The 16,064-nt window shown below is 35.3% G+C and overlaps 1 protein-coding gene across 2 annotated transcripts in view; it reads right to left on the bottom strand.

The window, feature by feature from the left end:
- NCOR1 (nuclear receptor corepressor 1) overlaps window positions 1–16,064 on the bottom strand; it is a 70,497-nt gene that overhangs the window by 39,256 nt on the left and 15,177 nt on the right. Inside the window, exons 3-13 of one of the 2 annotated variants that reach the window (XM_026861517.1) lie at window positions 15,376–15,515; window positions 13,040–13,235; window positions 11,119–11,301; window positions 10,672–10,782; window positions 9,115–9,228; window positions 6,785–6,841; window positions 6,289–6,341; window positions 4,398–4,464; window positions 3,216–3,388; window positions 1,098–1,188; window positions 378–556 (exon numbers count right to left, since the gene is read on the bottom strand). In XM_026861517.1, coding sequence (XP_026717318.1) covers window positions 378–556; window positions 1,098–1,188; window positions 3,216–3,388; window positions 4,398–4,464; window positions 6,289–6,341; window positions 6,785–6,841; window positions 9,115–9,228; window positions 10,672–10,782; window positions 11,119–11,301; window positions 13,040–13,235; window positions 15,376–15,515 — 1,364 coding nt within the window. The remainder of the gene's footprint in view (window positions 1–377; window positions 557–1,097; window positions 1,189–3,215; window positions 3,389–4,397; window positions 4,465–6,288; window positions 6,342–6,784; window positions 6,842–9,114; window positions 9,229–10,671; window positions 10,783–11,118; window positions 11,302–13,039; window positions 13,236–15,375; window positions 15,516–16,064) is intronic. The other variant, XM_026861518.1, reaches the window with a different exon arrangement.

The raw sequence follows: 16,064 nt of genomic DNA, 5'->3' as shown, positions 1-16,064 counted from the left end.
CTTTGATTTACACAACTGAAATTAGTCTAAAATGCCCAGTTTTCAAATTGTGCAAATTTAGAACTAAGCACCTAAAGTTAGCTGTTAGCTGATATATTGAGATCATATACCTACTCTGCTCATTTTAATCTTATCACACAACTAAAGTACATTTGAGAGAAGTTCTTATCTAAGGACTAAATGCATGTGAGTCTACTCAGATAGAAAATAAGTGGAGAAGTCTAAAACTTCTGCAATGTTTCATTCATCCAACTAAGAACATCATCAAATATTATTGCACAAAAGCCTCAGCATTCCCAGTTTAACTGATATTTACTGTGGGGCTAGGTATTTAACTCTCATTTGCAATGTAATAAAAATAAAAGAAAGCCCATTACTTTTCCTTAAAAATCTCTTTCTCATGGTCGGTCCAGACATTCATGAACTGTCTGTCTTTATAAACTTTCATGGGATCCTCCATCAGACCGTTCATATTAATAAACTTCACTCGTCTTTGTTCTGCATCAAACATCATGGGAGGAATGACAGAGAGCTGACGCATTTGTTTTTCATTATTCTGAAGGCAAAGAATAAAAGAAAAAGAAGACAAAAAGTTGCTACTAATGTTTACAGTTCTTGAATGACACAACTCTTTAAAGCTCCACCACAGTACACATTCACAGTTAGTTCGAAACTACTTTTTTCTCTACTTCTTAACTCTTCCAGAAGTTGCCACTATCCCAATGAGCATTTACACAGTCAGCTAAAGGAAATAGCGTCGCAAACGACGATGAAAAACTAAAATGGTGAAGGGTTTTAGAAAGGAAGAGTCTTCATGTTTGTTAGAGCTGTAAAAAACTAGGTTGTAGCAAGCCTGCAATGAACACAGACACATGAGAAAAATCTAGGACAGATACAATCAGGAAGCATAACCCTTAAAAGAAAAGTATTTGTAAGACCTGTTTCAAACCAAACTTCACACAGATTCTTTCAAAGCAGCCCAAAAAGGTTTCTCTTATCAAAAAAACAAACTCTCTGAACGAGACCTTTCACTGCCAATAAAAGGATATTGAGTCATTTGCCGTGTTTCTATAGCAAAGTACAGACAGTAGCCTCACCTCCTGCTCAGAAAGTCCATCAATGATTTCAGAAATCTCATGTTCACTTCTAGCAATAGTTGCTGAAAGTCCAGCCCCTCTTTGACCAACTCTAGAATGAGGGGAAACAGAAGTAGTAAGGATAGAGTGGAAAATAGCTGTATTTTCAGATTTTGTACACAACAATTACAACCTTCAAAATTTCCTTAAAATACTGTTACCAGTCTCCCAGATTAGTTAGGATTGTTCTTTCTTAAGCAGTCTCAGAATACAAACTCTGTTCATGTATTGCAATTTCAAACGAGTGCTCAGTTTTACAGGTGAATTTGCAAAGCTCAGCAACAAGGGCATGCTTGAGTCAACATCAAAAAAGGAGTGTTGTCACCACAGATTCCACTGCAAGTAGGTGTTTTAGATACATTAATACGCTTCTGCTGAGTATGAGAAATGTTCATCAGTGTCACTGAAATCATCATCTTAATTAGTAAAACTGACATACTGTGAAAGACAACTTAAGTTTTTTATTTTTCAAAAGAAAAAAGCACGCCAAATTTGCCTTTCATCAATTCAGTCGAGTTCCTAATACAGCACTGAGACTCATTACAACAAAGTAAAATTTTCAACTTATGAACTGATGAGGAGAGCTGTAATTTGGAAGAGTTTCTCAGCTAGTGATCTTTACACTTCAGAACATCGTAATATATTACAGCATGTGGGTCAAAAAGCATTTCAGAGATAAAAATCACTGATAATTACTGAGCCTAAACATCTTCATTTGCTCAAAGATTTTAATGAACGAAGCAATTTGCACAAAATCTGGCAAAACCTCCCTTAGTATTTACACAGCAATAGTATTACAAGCACAAATATAGACAAAGATGCCATTACATTAGAGAACATTAATATAACATAAAGAGATGGCCCTTTCCCAAGTAGTTTGTAATTACAATCACGTGATATATTCTTAAAGCAAAAGCTTCTCACAGATACGAGTGCTGTTTCCATTCTAACACTTTACTTTATTCTCTCTTCTTGATTCCACAAAGCCAGATCCTCCAACCTTCATAATATATTGCAAACTACCTGCTTTTCCTATGTTTTATGTGAAGTAAGGTGATTTAGACAGATGGTTAGAAGGGATAATGAGATGAAATCTTTATGGGGCTTGAACTCTCAAAGGTGTATTAAAATGATTTAAAACATAAACAGGTTTCAACACAACTGAATCAAACCTGACCTAATTCTAATTTGAAGCACTACCTACACTACCGTAGTTAAAGTGAACTCTCAAATGAATTTCACTTCATTCCTTTTAAGACTCTTTATACAGTTTCCACTTAACAAGTGTCTGATACTTTAAAATTAAATAATAGTGACTTAATTGTTGTATCCTGCATACTTCAAAAAGCAAGAGCGTCTGGAATAAAATTAAAAGCAAGTAAAACAAAAGATCATTCAAATTGTTAATTATAGAAGTTAAATGATTTCTGAGTGTCTAGGCTAATGAATATAGGGAACATGAAACACAGACACCCAGTGACAGAAAAATACCAAGTATACAATAGGGTGTAGGTCCAAAATGAACAGGTTCATGTGAAGTAGACACTCCAATTATCTTAAGACCAACTCCACAAACCTCTCTGTGCATGTGAGCAGCTTAACTCACATAGTCACCGAGAACCACAACCTAACCAGCCTTTGCTAATTAGCCTTTATTCTGTATTTCTTTTGGAAAATATGGGTTTTGAGGGCAGATCTAAACAGGGAGATAGGAAAGGAACAATTTGGACATCGCTAAAGCAGCCCAAGAGGACACCAAACTGATGAGGCTAGCACTGCTGACTAAGCTGATAGGGAGGGACAGTAAAGGGTGAGACGTAAGACAGTGGATACACAAGTACAGCCACAAAGATCCTTAGGATGTGAAGGGAAACTTGAGCTCAGTGCCATGAAACACAGTGAACAAATGAAAGAACATTTTACTTCATACTGTATGATACACTAATATTCTTTTTTTAAGGAATAAAGTGATGAACATAAAAACTTAATGGTTAGGTTGAACCAATTTTATTATAAATAATTTTAAAACTTAAGTCCTAAGAGATATTTTGTAGGAATATTTCAAATCCATGGTAATACCTTTGGAATCGTTCTTGCTGTTCTCTTTGCTTCCGAATTTCTGGAAATTGTTTTTCATAGTACTCTCTTGTTTTGCTCTCCTTAGCTTTCCGGCGTGGATTATTTTCTATCCTGTCAACCTTTTTCTCCCATGCCTCCATCAGCTGATCATAACGTTGACAGATTTTCTGTTCCTGTTAAATTCCAAAAGTAGACCTTGAATTAAACTAAAATACACTAAGTGATCATTACACATAACATGGGTAGGCTCCTGGAATGAACAGACATATTTTTCCTGCTCTAGTGGCTTCCATTTTGAAGATGACATAAACCAAATTTTCAGCAGAGAGAATGCGAGGAAGTACATAAAAAAATGTGGATTATTAATATTTCACACTATTTCTTTGCTTTACACATTGCAATGTTATCGGTTAACTGTTACTACTGCCTTCCTGAAATCTCACATCTTCTGGCACCAGGCTTTTAATTAGTGGACTTGGTTTAATTTTTATTTATTTTAAATTTTTAATTAACAGGATGGTGCTGCAATAATTGCAGTATGTCCTCAATCTCAGCAATATGTAGGGAGCTGCTCCTACATAAAAAACCCCTTAGGATCCTAAGAAGAAAAAAACTTCATTACACTTCCACGGTGGAATCTTCCAATTCGGTGTACAACCTTCTGCTATTCTTGATACTAAAAATGATTTTTCAAGCATCACCCAAAAGAGCTTTTTGATGATGTATGCCACTTGCTACAACAGCATGCAAAAGAAAGCATTAAGTCAATTAGTACTGGTATCCAACACACATATTTGATTAAAAATGCTGTCAGACTTCAAAAATCAGAGTTCTGCCCCATTTTCTTTCAGATACTGTAGCTACTATACAAGAAAAGAAGTTCAGAGATAGGTCAGGCATGACAGATAAAGATTTTCATTGCATCTCTTCCATTCATACTCTTTAAGAAAAGGGAAGAAAAAAAGCTTTTTCCTTATTGTACTTTAGATGGTTTTCAGTCATATAATCGACAAACCAGTTAAAAAACCTGCAGTTTATTTTCTAATAAATCAACAGAATTTTCGCTTAAGAATCTTATTTTTCTAATCAATAGGATTTATGTGACACATTTGGAAATGCAACTCACGGATCCAGAGAGAAAACCAACCATGTGCTCTTTTTACAAAAACATAGTAGTCTTACCCTTTGTTTTCTTGCATGATTTCTTCTTTTAAAGAATAGTATTAGCTTTTTCCTCATCACCTGGTTTCTGCCAAAAAAAAAAAAAAAAAAAATTAAAAAAGTGATCTACATATGAATCAAGCACTTCAAAACTACTCAACAAAGCCCGTATGGATTCTAGATGACAGGTCATTATTATGAAAAATATTTTCAGGGTAGAAAATAGAGAAAATTCCTAATGAAACAACCATCTAAATAATACTGTTTTTTATCAGAGAAGATTCTTGTAGATGGCTGGAACAAGCAATTGAGAGACAAAAGCTCACAATTTCAAGGTAGGTGCTTGCTCTCCTTTGCCACAAGTGAGACAATAATCTAAAATGAGTAAATGTGGCTTAAGATATTATGCTTTGGGGAAAAAAAATATCTTTGCAATTCAACCCTAAAGTTATGAGTTTTACAGTACATTACTCAAAAAATGAGTATTTTGGAACAGCTATACAACTACATTTGAAGGAGTAGGGTAAGAATTACTTTTTTTTTTTAAGATAAGTTTTTAAAGGATAGCCATCTGTAGGATTTTTTTCAGTACTTACTAAATATTATAAAATGGTAGTAGAAGTTATAGCACTTAGTAACATGCACATTACTCACTATGCATTTTATATTACTCACTAACAACTTTGAACCAGGATAATCATGCCACAGCAGTAAAGTTTGTCTCAAAAACATCAGTATTTGAGTTTCAAAGTGAGATATGACAGTAAATATTTTCTTCCCAGTAACTGTCCTAGAGAAGTCATCAAAAAAGTCTTGGTCTTCATAGTTACAATACAGTAGGATTTCCTCAAAGAGGACTTGCAAGAAATATGCACTTTTGGGACAGTTAAAATTCAGGAATTATTTTCACCAAAGTCTAGCAGCAATACATATTTTCAAAATAATTTTTGAATCAAAATGATTTTTGTCGCAATGGAGTGATCATTATTTTTGTATTTTATAACATCGCTAGAGAGTGAAATCAATATTAGTTTGACATAGATAGGTAAAAACTAAGATTTTCTTCTACATTATGAATGACTTTCTGTAGAGAAATGAGTCCACCATCATCCCTGCAGAACTGAGACATTCAAAGTAATCAGATGCAACAAAAAACCACCATGGAGAGGGCTCTTTTCTGGACATTTAAGTTTGCATATAAATAAGCTTAATTAAATACATTTTAAAATGTATCTATTAAAACTGTACTTCAATTTATAAACAGTATTTGGTTCAGAGAACTAAAAAAACATATCTCTCACAAATTTGAGAAACGGGTTCTATATTAAAAAAGAAACAAAAAAAATTATTTTCCTCAAAATTCATGTTTCTTCCAGGAGAAGACAACCAGTTTATTCATTATTCAGTTTGCCCAGAATAACAGGTAAGTGTAGCATGCAATAACTCTGCTCATAGTCCATGACAGAAAATGAGTATACACTTAAGTCAATAAGGAGATAACATTAAAAAAAGAAAATTAAAAATCAGGAGTCCTCCTACAGTTTACTGACAGTGTTAACTTTTGAAACACTTCTTTGAACATTACATTCAGGAAAAGCTGACTAGACATATCTAGGTCAAATCTGGAATTTCAGACTTTGAAAAACACAAGCATTACTAACTTAAATTTTATGATTTGTTTTTGTCTTTAAGTTAAGATGAAAAGTTATGGTTTCTGCCTTCAGTACATATAACTCATGTCTTGCAGCAGTGTTCTACGACATAGAAATGGGAAAGTTACATCGACTGGAAGCTTTTAATTATGGTTAAAGTACACACGTCCTACTTGGAAATCAAAGCAATGAAAAATTTAAGTGAATATTTGAGTCTAGATACCTTAAATGGCACAAGCACAAAATATTAAAGCACTTACGTTTTGATGTTTTCATGGTAGACCTTTGTGTCTGATGGTTGGTTGTAAAGTGGCTATAATTTTGGATCAGAAAGGTATGCTTAGTATTTTTTAAAACATGTAATTCTAAAAGTATTTGCAATCTATTTAACAATGTTTTAGTATTCTGCCAACAGTGGACTCAATCTGAGATGGAGCAGTCTTAAGGGACTAGAAGATATTCAACACAAAGCATAGATTTCATTACTTAAAATTAGATCATTATAACTACTTATGTATATAACAGTATTTCATTTTTTACATATTTCAGACTGTTCTCTCAGATTCAAATTGAATTTATGTGATCAAGCCCCAATTCACCAGTGCATTTAAAAACACACACTTCTTTCATACATAAACATAAAACTACATCTGTTTACCACAACAGAATTACAGCAACTGGCAACAGAGAAAATAGAACAACAGCAACAAAAAAAAAAAAAACAACCCCCAACAAAAAACTAAAACTACCACTTACCAGTTCAACTTTTGGACCAAGACCTTCAAAAATCTTGTGAGCTTCTTCTGCTTTTTTCTGCAAAAAAGATTTTTTTTGTATAGTCTAAGTGAATCATCTGAAGTCAAAAGTGTATCTGAACTCCCTCATTTATGCTAGCTGCTAAAACCCTGTCTGACTATACTATATCCTTCTGAACCTACTTCTGCAGTGTTGCCTCAGTGAATCAAGAAACCTGTACTTGAACTGTGCAGTTACTACTCTGATCTCCGCGTCTGGCGGCTGTTAGAGAATAAAAGCAGAAACTGACCTCTGTAGTTCCAAAAGAACATGCATTTAATAAATAATACAGCAAATAATTATGAAGAGGAAGAAAGGTGTCCAGTAAAACAAAGTATAGCTAGCTTTGAAAAATGGAATTAAGAGACTAAACTTATGCGATTGTTAAGTCTGAGAGCGTGAATCAATGTGTACATAAACACACAGAGAAGTATGCCAAAAGCCCTCCTCCCTCACACTAGGCAAAGACCCCAAAATAATTTCAACCCTAAAGGAAGCAGCACTAAATAAGACTGTCAGCTTTTACAAATTCATTTCAAGCCTCTACGATCTTCCAAAGCCCTTTGTCAGCAGACAAGGCTATCTGAAATGACCCAACATACTAGTTCAAAATTCGCTTCTTTCCCCTCAATAGTTGTATGTGCTAGCTCTAAGACATCTGCAAAGAAAAATATAGGAGAAATTAATCCATAAAGCAGTTATTATTAGAAAGTGTTCTGCTAAGTTCTAACCTCTTTCCATGTAATTTCAATCTTGAGAAATTCTTTGGAACTCACAGCTGTACAAAATAATTATATATCAAAGAAATACAGTATTACCCTGGTAGAATAGTTTTTCTGGTCTCAAAACATTTAAAATTGAACTCTAACCCTATTACTTTAACCAACTTTTAGCCAACAGTAGTTGTATATTAAAAGTAATTATCCTAAACTGCATGGTTTGAAGATGAAAGCTGCCAAGGGGACTGTTCTCTTGTACAGCTGCAGAAGAAGAGATATCAAACAAATGCTGTGTACACGAACGGCTTAACACATCTTTAATAACCCTTTAAATAAGACAGTGAGTATTGACACATGCTATTTGCATTAAGCCCCATCAATACTGCCATTGTACAGTACATGTAATTCCTGATACGAGAACTCAAACCAAATGCTAAATGGATTCACAAATGCATTAAGCTTGGTAATTCTCCCTGTATAAAGAATGAACAGCTACACAGACAGAAGCAGCTATACACTGACAAGTTACTCCATCTCAGGCAACAAAAAAATGGGTTTCCCCATCTACTGGCACATATGCAACATGGGAAATGCAATAGGAAGTTCAAAATTCTGTTGTAAACCCCACCTGTAACGAGAGTTAGCAGAGAAAGAGTTGCACAGCAGCCTGCTAAGATGTCCTCAAACTCACAGTTTTGCCTACTACCCAACATGCAACTCAGCTTAAGGAAGTCTACTGTATAAAATTGTGTTGCAGCTTTTTATCACCTCAAATTTTCAGAAATAGTCTGATGTAATAGAAGTTAACTGTTCCTCTAAAGTACAAAATAAAATTGTAATAAATAAATAAATAAAAGCTCACAGAAGATCATAATACTTTTAAAACCAGCAGATATACATCTATCTAATCTCAAACTACCAGCGAAAAAAAAAGGCAGGATGCACTTTGCTACTGTTGGCAATATTAGTGACCTCCCATAGTTTTCTCACCACTTATGCAACACAAGCTCACAATTCACCTATATATTACTTCTTTTTATCTGTTCATTTATCCAGATCTTAAGTACCAGAAGTCAGAGTTTAAAAAGAAGGCAGAGACTCTTACAACATAGTGAGTTTTTCCCCTTCAGCTAATACAAATGTTGAGGCTTCAGCCAAGCTTGTCTGTATTTATGTGAGGAAAAGAGAATTCAAGATAAATTTCCAAAGCATTTTTTTTACATCTAGCTATCTACACACGTAGACACATCTATATATATGTGTGTGTGTGTGAGAGCATGTGTGTTTATATATATCTGGATCTATCCATCTCAACACAAGGGTCTAGCAATGAGACCCACCAATGTGTTTCCCTAGACTGCTTACAAGATAAAAGAAGGATCCTGTGATCAAAAATAAGTGTCATACAAGTGTCTCATTTAAAGAAGTAAATGAATATTAAAAGAGGGTTGGGCAAATCAATAAAAGAGGAGAAGCAAAAATTGCCCCACAGAAGTAAATTAAGACATAATGAATTTTAGTTTGTTGGGTCAGATTCACAGCTACCCTCGGTCAACTGAAAAGCACACTTACCCGATTTTCATCGTAAATAATTTGGACAATACTGCGGTGTTTCTGTTCCACTGGAGGAGGGGAGACAGGCCTCTCTGGCTCTGGAGGCTTAGCAGCTTCTTCTTCAAGTTGTTGCTAAGAGACGAAAGAAAGAAAATCAGCCATCCGCACCATGTTACCCTTACCAGTAATTAGTCACCAGAGATAAAATATGCATCTGATCAACAGTTAGCACTGCCTGTTATTTCTCTTCTTAACTGACAAGGAGGGAATGAAATGGTTTTAATGCCAACAGGGATGATAACAAGACTATTTTTTGTACTATTGGTAAACCAAATGAACTGTTTACAAGACTCACCTGTACTGAATCATGCTTGTTTCAGCTTGATATTTAAAGCCACTGTCTCACTGTAATTTATCACTCTTTAAACAAAAGTAGTAACTTTGGAGAACAGTTACACCAAACCTGCCTTCTCACAGAGAAAGTAATCCACAGAGATGTCTTTCTACATTGTAGATACTCAAGCGTCATTATTACTACTGCCTCATTTTTTTAAATGGTACAAAAGTCCTTTTAACAATCCAGGGAGCATCATTCTAAATGTACTTCACAACAGAAATAAACCACTCCACATATATTGAAGTTCCAAGATTGTTACAATACCAAGCAAGCAAAAAACCCTGTATTTTCCTACCTACTACACTGCTGTGATTTACTTCCCCATCAAATAAATCTGATTCAATGACATCTTGATTTTTTAATTGTAAATATCCTTCATCCATGCCTGCCACAAACATACAACAAAATTTCCAACACTAGGGATCCATCTTGTCTTACAGCACTGGCTAGAAGATATTTTGCTCCATAAGAATTCAAAATCTAAAGTTTTTAAAGAATGCCATAATAAACAGGCTCAATTATTGCAGGCAACAACAACTTCCTAATTTTTCTGAAGTCAAACAGTAGTACAAATGTGCACAAATGAATCTTCATAGATGATACACATAGTACTTGCTGATTTTGTGGAAAAGTGAACAAACAAACAAAAAAGATAAGCATCATTAACACACAGCCAGGTACTTAATGACATCCTTTTTTTGTTTTTCTGCTGAAGGTCACTTTACAGGTCATTAAAATACAGATGTAATTAAATGCTTCCAGACCTTAAAAACATACTGCTCCAGAGAGTTATCTATTGTTATCCTGTACTTACAACTTAACAAATCCTACAGCATAACTCATTTCTTGCAGAGTTCCCACTAAAAAAAAGCATACAGCTGGCACTACTTCTATCTGGATCTTTGAAAGTCACAAAAGGAAAAGGAGACAAGGACTTTGTTTCTGCCAACGAATAACATATGCCTAGATTGAAGGATGGGTTTAATTGGCCACAACAGCTACTGGGAAGGCAACAACTACTGCCAGCAAACATTTCCTTTGCTTCCACTGGCTGAAGTGCAGTTCTCTGACGCAAAGCATAGCCAGGAAAAAAAAAAAAAAAAAAGGTATTTCCTTCTTTATTTCTCCGCTCTCTGTTTACTTGCACCCCTCCTACTACACTTTCCCCCAAGGCTGACCTTAGCTCCAGATGTTAGGATCTCTTGCCCTTGTGAAAGCAGATGATCCAGGGACTTTTGTACAAGCTCTGGTTTTGGAGACGCATGCAAGCAATTCTCCCCTTGCACAGACTGCGAAAGAAGAAAGATGATAGCCTCCCCTCACTCAGCCGTCATCTTTAAAGCTGAAATTACAGTCACAGTGCCCTTGTTTCACTACTCATCTAACAAACGTTTAAAATAAAGCCATCTACTATTGGTGTTTCTACATGGTTTTCTCCTGTTTTCCAAAATGTTTAAAACTATGTGATGCCCAATCTATTTAATCATTCTAGCAGAATCATATACATAACCTTCCCTCTTTAACTTGTTCGTGTAACTGAAAAATGCACCACTACCACCAATAAATGAAGTTTTTCCACACCTTTTTCGCTGGCAGATAACAACAGTAGTGTCTGCTATGCTTACTTGCTTTTTCTTCAGTTTAAGGATTTGCTGTTCGACTTTCGCAATCTCACGATCTACACGGTCCATGCTCTGTATCAATTCTTCCTTTGACAGCTTTGAAGGTGAAGCATTTTGGTCCTCCCCACAAGGCTGACCAGAAATTGGAGAAGATGGTCCCTCATGCTTTCCTCCAAAAGCTGGGTCCTATCATAGGGACAGGAGGTGGGGGTGGACATTGAGAGAAATCAGTCATATTGATAGCATGTGAATGAGTGTTCAGCAACCAAACTCACATGCATGAATAAAAAAGAATTTCCAGTTATCTATCTCTCTGTTGAGGAGCTATCTAAGCCAGAGTTTACTATTTGAGTTTATTAATGCTCTAAATATTTTAGAATTGACAGCCCATTTGTGATACTGTAATTTCAAACTCTACCTTTAAAAATAACAGCGCACTTCAGTATTTATCTTAAAACCAAAATAAGATCAAAACATCTCCCTTTAAAAAATGTATCATCATAAATGTAAACACTATCTTTTATCTTTAAATGAGGGGTTACTTGAGAGCCAATCCTCAATACTCAGCACACACACTGATGAGGATATTCTTGAAGATAACCATGACCAACCTGATAAAGTACGTCTGGAGTTAGCTGTGGTTATAAATGTTGAGTTCTCTTGAACTTCACAAGACTTTAGAGAAGTGATAAGAAAGACAGTTCACTATTCATTTGGCTTTTTTTTTTGTCTTGTTTTTTTTTGTCTGTTTCCAAACAACCTATTTCAACATGCTTCATGTTCTAATATCAGCACTCTTGTACTTGTCTTTATGTCCTCAGACCATCATGCTCCATGACTACCTAGCTGGCAAATGCTAGCTCAGTAATACATCCCTCATTCAAGCCAATCTGACTGAAAGATGATGTGTCTGTATGCCACTCCTCCTCAAGATAATACTAGGCTGTGTTTCTAAATTGAGACAGTAGATTTCTATATGCAGCACCTGGATAAAAATTCAGTTACACGCAAGCATGTTAACACTGCATGCCTCAGCTCAGGTTCTCCAACCCCCTTTAATCTTATCTTTGCAACAAAGCAAGTTACTAAGAAATCACATGCTACCATAATTTTACTTTACTTCTTTATTCACATGATAAAAGGAATGGTAGAGAAAAGGCAAGACAATCAACTTCTTTCAAATCTGACGCTTATTAGCTTCTGAATCCACATAGTGAAATTCTGCTTTAAATAATCTGAGTTTAGAAACCTAAGCACTCACCTTCGCAAGTCACACCCATTATACACCACCTTTTTGGTGTGTGAGGCTGTGTGCTTGTGTGAGTGCATGAGAGAAGGTATTAAATATTCATTTTAAGACATTTGTCTGCTCTCCACAAATTGCTCTAACCAACATTCAGTATCTACAATAGAAAATATCCACACCAAGCTAGATTGTCCTAGATTTATCCAAAATGAGACAGTGATGAGTATAATTAGTGTCATGTAAATAAACAGATTCAATTCAAATGCTTAAATGAGAAAGGGGGCAGAGGGAGTATTTTGACCATTCAGTACAAATGTTAATTACAGAAAAAAAAAAAATGGACTTGCATGCATTTGCCAGCAACTTTCAATTGAAAAGCAAAAATATTTCATGCACTATATTACTATAAATTTGCAGCTGAAATTTTAATGACTCAAGAGTGTAGGGGCAACTCAGAACTCCAGTCTCTTCACTGTGCTTGAGGCAGACATCTTGTTCTTTTTACAGGAGAGTAACACTGACTCATGACTACAGTTTGTGATAATGTGCAAAATTAAATTTCTGGGATTAAAGAATGAACCTAAATAAATTTTAAAGTTACCTAACAACAAAAATTTGATTAGCTCACTGCAACATAGGAATTTACACCTTCAGCATCATAACAGAAAATGGTTTTACCTTCTTAATATCCGCAGATCTCAACCCTTCCTGCAGAGGATGTACTAAAGGCAAGACAGTAGCTGCACTGACACGCTGAAAATGGGAATCGGAGACTTGTTCAAGACGTGGTCGCTTAGACTCCAGTGAATCATGATCTGTCTGAGATGGACCTGGATGAAATTGCTGTTCATATCCAGTTCTTCTTTCCTGAGGCCTAATAGACAGAAGAGATAAAATATTAAAACACACATGTTCCATACAAGAAAACTATTTGGTGTTCCTCAACTCTTTTCAAATATATAGGAGATGTGATTTAGTGAGACTCATTCTAAACAGTAAGGCAGACAGATGCTTTTAAGTATGATCTTCAAAAATACAACAATTAAAATCCATTGAAAGAGAGAAAGTTATCTTGAATCCTAAGACACTGTTTAAATGCATGCCTATTATTACAAACCCTTAAAGAAACCTACCACTGCTAAAATTATATCAAAGCTGCAATTCAAATTATAAACAACAAAAAAAATCCACGAGATAAATATAGTACTATATTCCACTGAACACAGATGGTCACAACAGCTTCATTATTTCATTTTTGCAGTCAAATAATTTTTAAATACACACAGAATGCTTGAAATGAGCCATGAGTCTATTTGAAACTTGATCTCTACTAAAATGCTACTATATGACATAAACAGTCATTGATTCAATCCATGAGTCATTTAAAAACTCCTCCTTCTCAGAAAAGTGCAAAAGAACAGTATTACTAGCTTCTTTACACTGCACTGCACAGAATGTCCATAAAAGAATCTCATATGCTTCAACATCTTCCTATGAAGTGTCACTGAAGAGATGACAGTAGTTTCCTGTATTTTGTCAGAACTACTAATAAGCTTTTACAAATTTACAATGCAGGAAGGGATTTACTTCTGCTATAAACTCAAGTTTTGAGAACTTTAAAAGCTACTATGACTCTCAGCACTAAAACAGAGCCTTACTGACATTGGTGTGACACATGATAAAGGCAACATGCAGGCCCCAGATTTCACTGTCATCAAGCTATTTCTGGGAATATTCTAATGAGATTTTAAGATAGACCAGTATTTACATAACATTCATCACTGCTATTCCTTCAGAATCAGATACCTCACTTATAGCCAAAATAAACTGCTAGCAGTAATTCAGCCTATGAAGTTGCTCCTAGCAAATATATTTACTAAGAGTCCAAGAAAAAAAAGAGATTATTACAAGCAGTAACGCTTGCTTATGACTGTACATCAGCTCACCAACACACTCAAGAATTGAGGTGCATAAATCACAAAGTAACCTCTCCCCTAAACAAAAGCATAGTCTTGCTAAATTTCTACAATCCAGTCAATCTTATTCCGATCTGTAGTGGGTTTTTGATTTCTAGATTTGGTTTTTAGAGTATATCCAGTTATGTAGTCAAATGAGTATTAACACAGTCTGAAAACTTTCTTGAACCTATCAACCTTACAGTAATATTAATGTACATTTGAAAATTTATCAATATCCACCATCAAGTAACTCATTTTACTGAGAAGGAAGATATTACCAAGCTGAAACTAAACTGCAACATAGGATTTACTGTAGTTGTCCACTGTACTTGTCCTCAGTTAACCTACTGGACCCAGATCAGTAGGGTACTCTACTCACTATAGTGATATACAGAGACAGGAATGGGATATGAGACTGACAAAAAGGGTATTTAGAACAAATTATATGAAGCTGACAGGTGTCTTGCCAAATGTAGAATACATTCTGATTTAGTCCTCTGTGCCTAGAAGTCCATTTTGTGCCACATTTCAGTGTTCTACAATTCTTACAACTCAATTGCCCAATTGGCTCCGTTGCTTCTTACTTGCCCAGCCACACAGATACCATCTGTTGAATAAGTAAGTAATCTAGGAAACGTGACAGGTAACATTCACACTGTAACGACTCTTGCATTTGTGGCCTCTACTCAGCAAGATTAAATTATCCAAAGGTACAAATTTTAGCCTAAACAGCATTAAAAAGTTTACAATATGCACTTGGATTCTCCAAAGTTTACCGACAGCGTTGTTAGGAGAGGTGTGGGAAAAGCAAAGCAGACTGTCACTTCCTGTCTGTGAAGCAAATATATTAGTTAAGCCAAAAGGACTGAGGAATTACACAACAGCTACAACATTCAAACACAGGAGACCAACGCTGTTACAATGGAGCGCCAACTAATAATGTCAAGTACTTAGACAAAAACAGTGAAACTCAAAAACCTTTCTATTCAAAAGTTTAACTTTGCAGGAAGCAGGTAGAACATTTGTGTTCACATACTTCAAAACCAGCATCCTCACCTGTCAGAGCCTGGGTGAAATTCAGAAAGCAAGGAAGGCCTGCGCCGAAGTTGCTGCTGCTGTTGCTGTTGCTGCTGCAGGAGCTGGGTTGCCTGACTGACTTCCAGGTGAGACGAACGATAATCAGGAACTGCAAATTCCTAAATGAAACATATTTCTGATGTTAACAAGAACAGAGGTACAGAAGATAGGATTGTTTGGTCATGAAATGATCATTTGAAAAAAGATATTAAATACAGACCAAGACCAGATCACCAAAGCCTTATTCCAGCTCCGAAAATAAAGTCTGTAAATGGCAGTTCTAAGTTTTAAATAAACTTTAAAGAGATGCTACTTATGCTAACTTATTAACAACTTCTAACAAAACGTAAATGAGTCAGTAGCAGAAGAATATCCTTTAAAAAAAAATCCTTTAAAATCAATTTTGCACATTCAACTACGAAGTAGTAAAATGAGAATATATCTCAGCAACACCAAGGCAATTCCTTCTGCCTCAAGACATTTTCATATCAGACACTATTAATTAGAAGAATCAGACAAGATGTATGTTCTGACTGATATAATTTATAATCAAAGTGAGGTACAAGACAATTTAGTTGTATATAAAGGTCGTCAACCACTTGCATTTAAAATTTATATGTAGCTGGCATTAACTGAAGAGAAGCTTTACAAGACCTGCCCATAACATC

Source organism: Athene cunicularia (assembly GCF_003259725.1).
Source record: "Athene cunicularia isolate RWA chromosome 19 unlocalized genomic scaffold, athCun1 chr19_part1, whole genome shotgun sequence".
NCBI classification, from domain to species: domain Eukaryota; kingdom Metazoa; phylum Chordata; class Aves; order Strigiformes; family Strigidae; genus Athene; species Athene cunicularia.
Note: the sequence above shows the minus strand (reverse complement) of the source record. Positions and strands in the feature narration are given on the sequence as shown.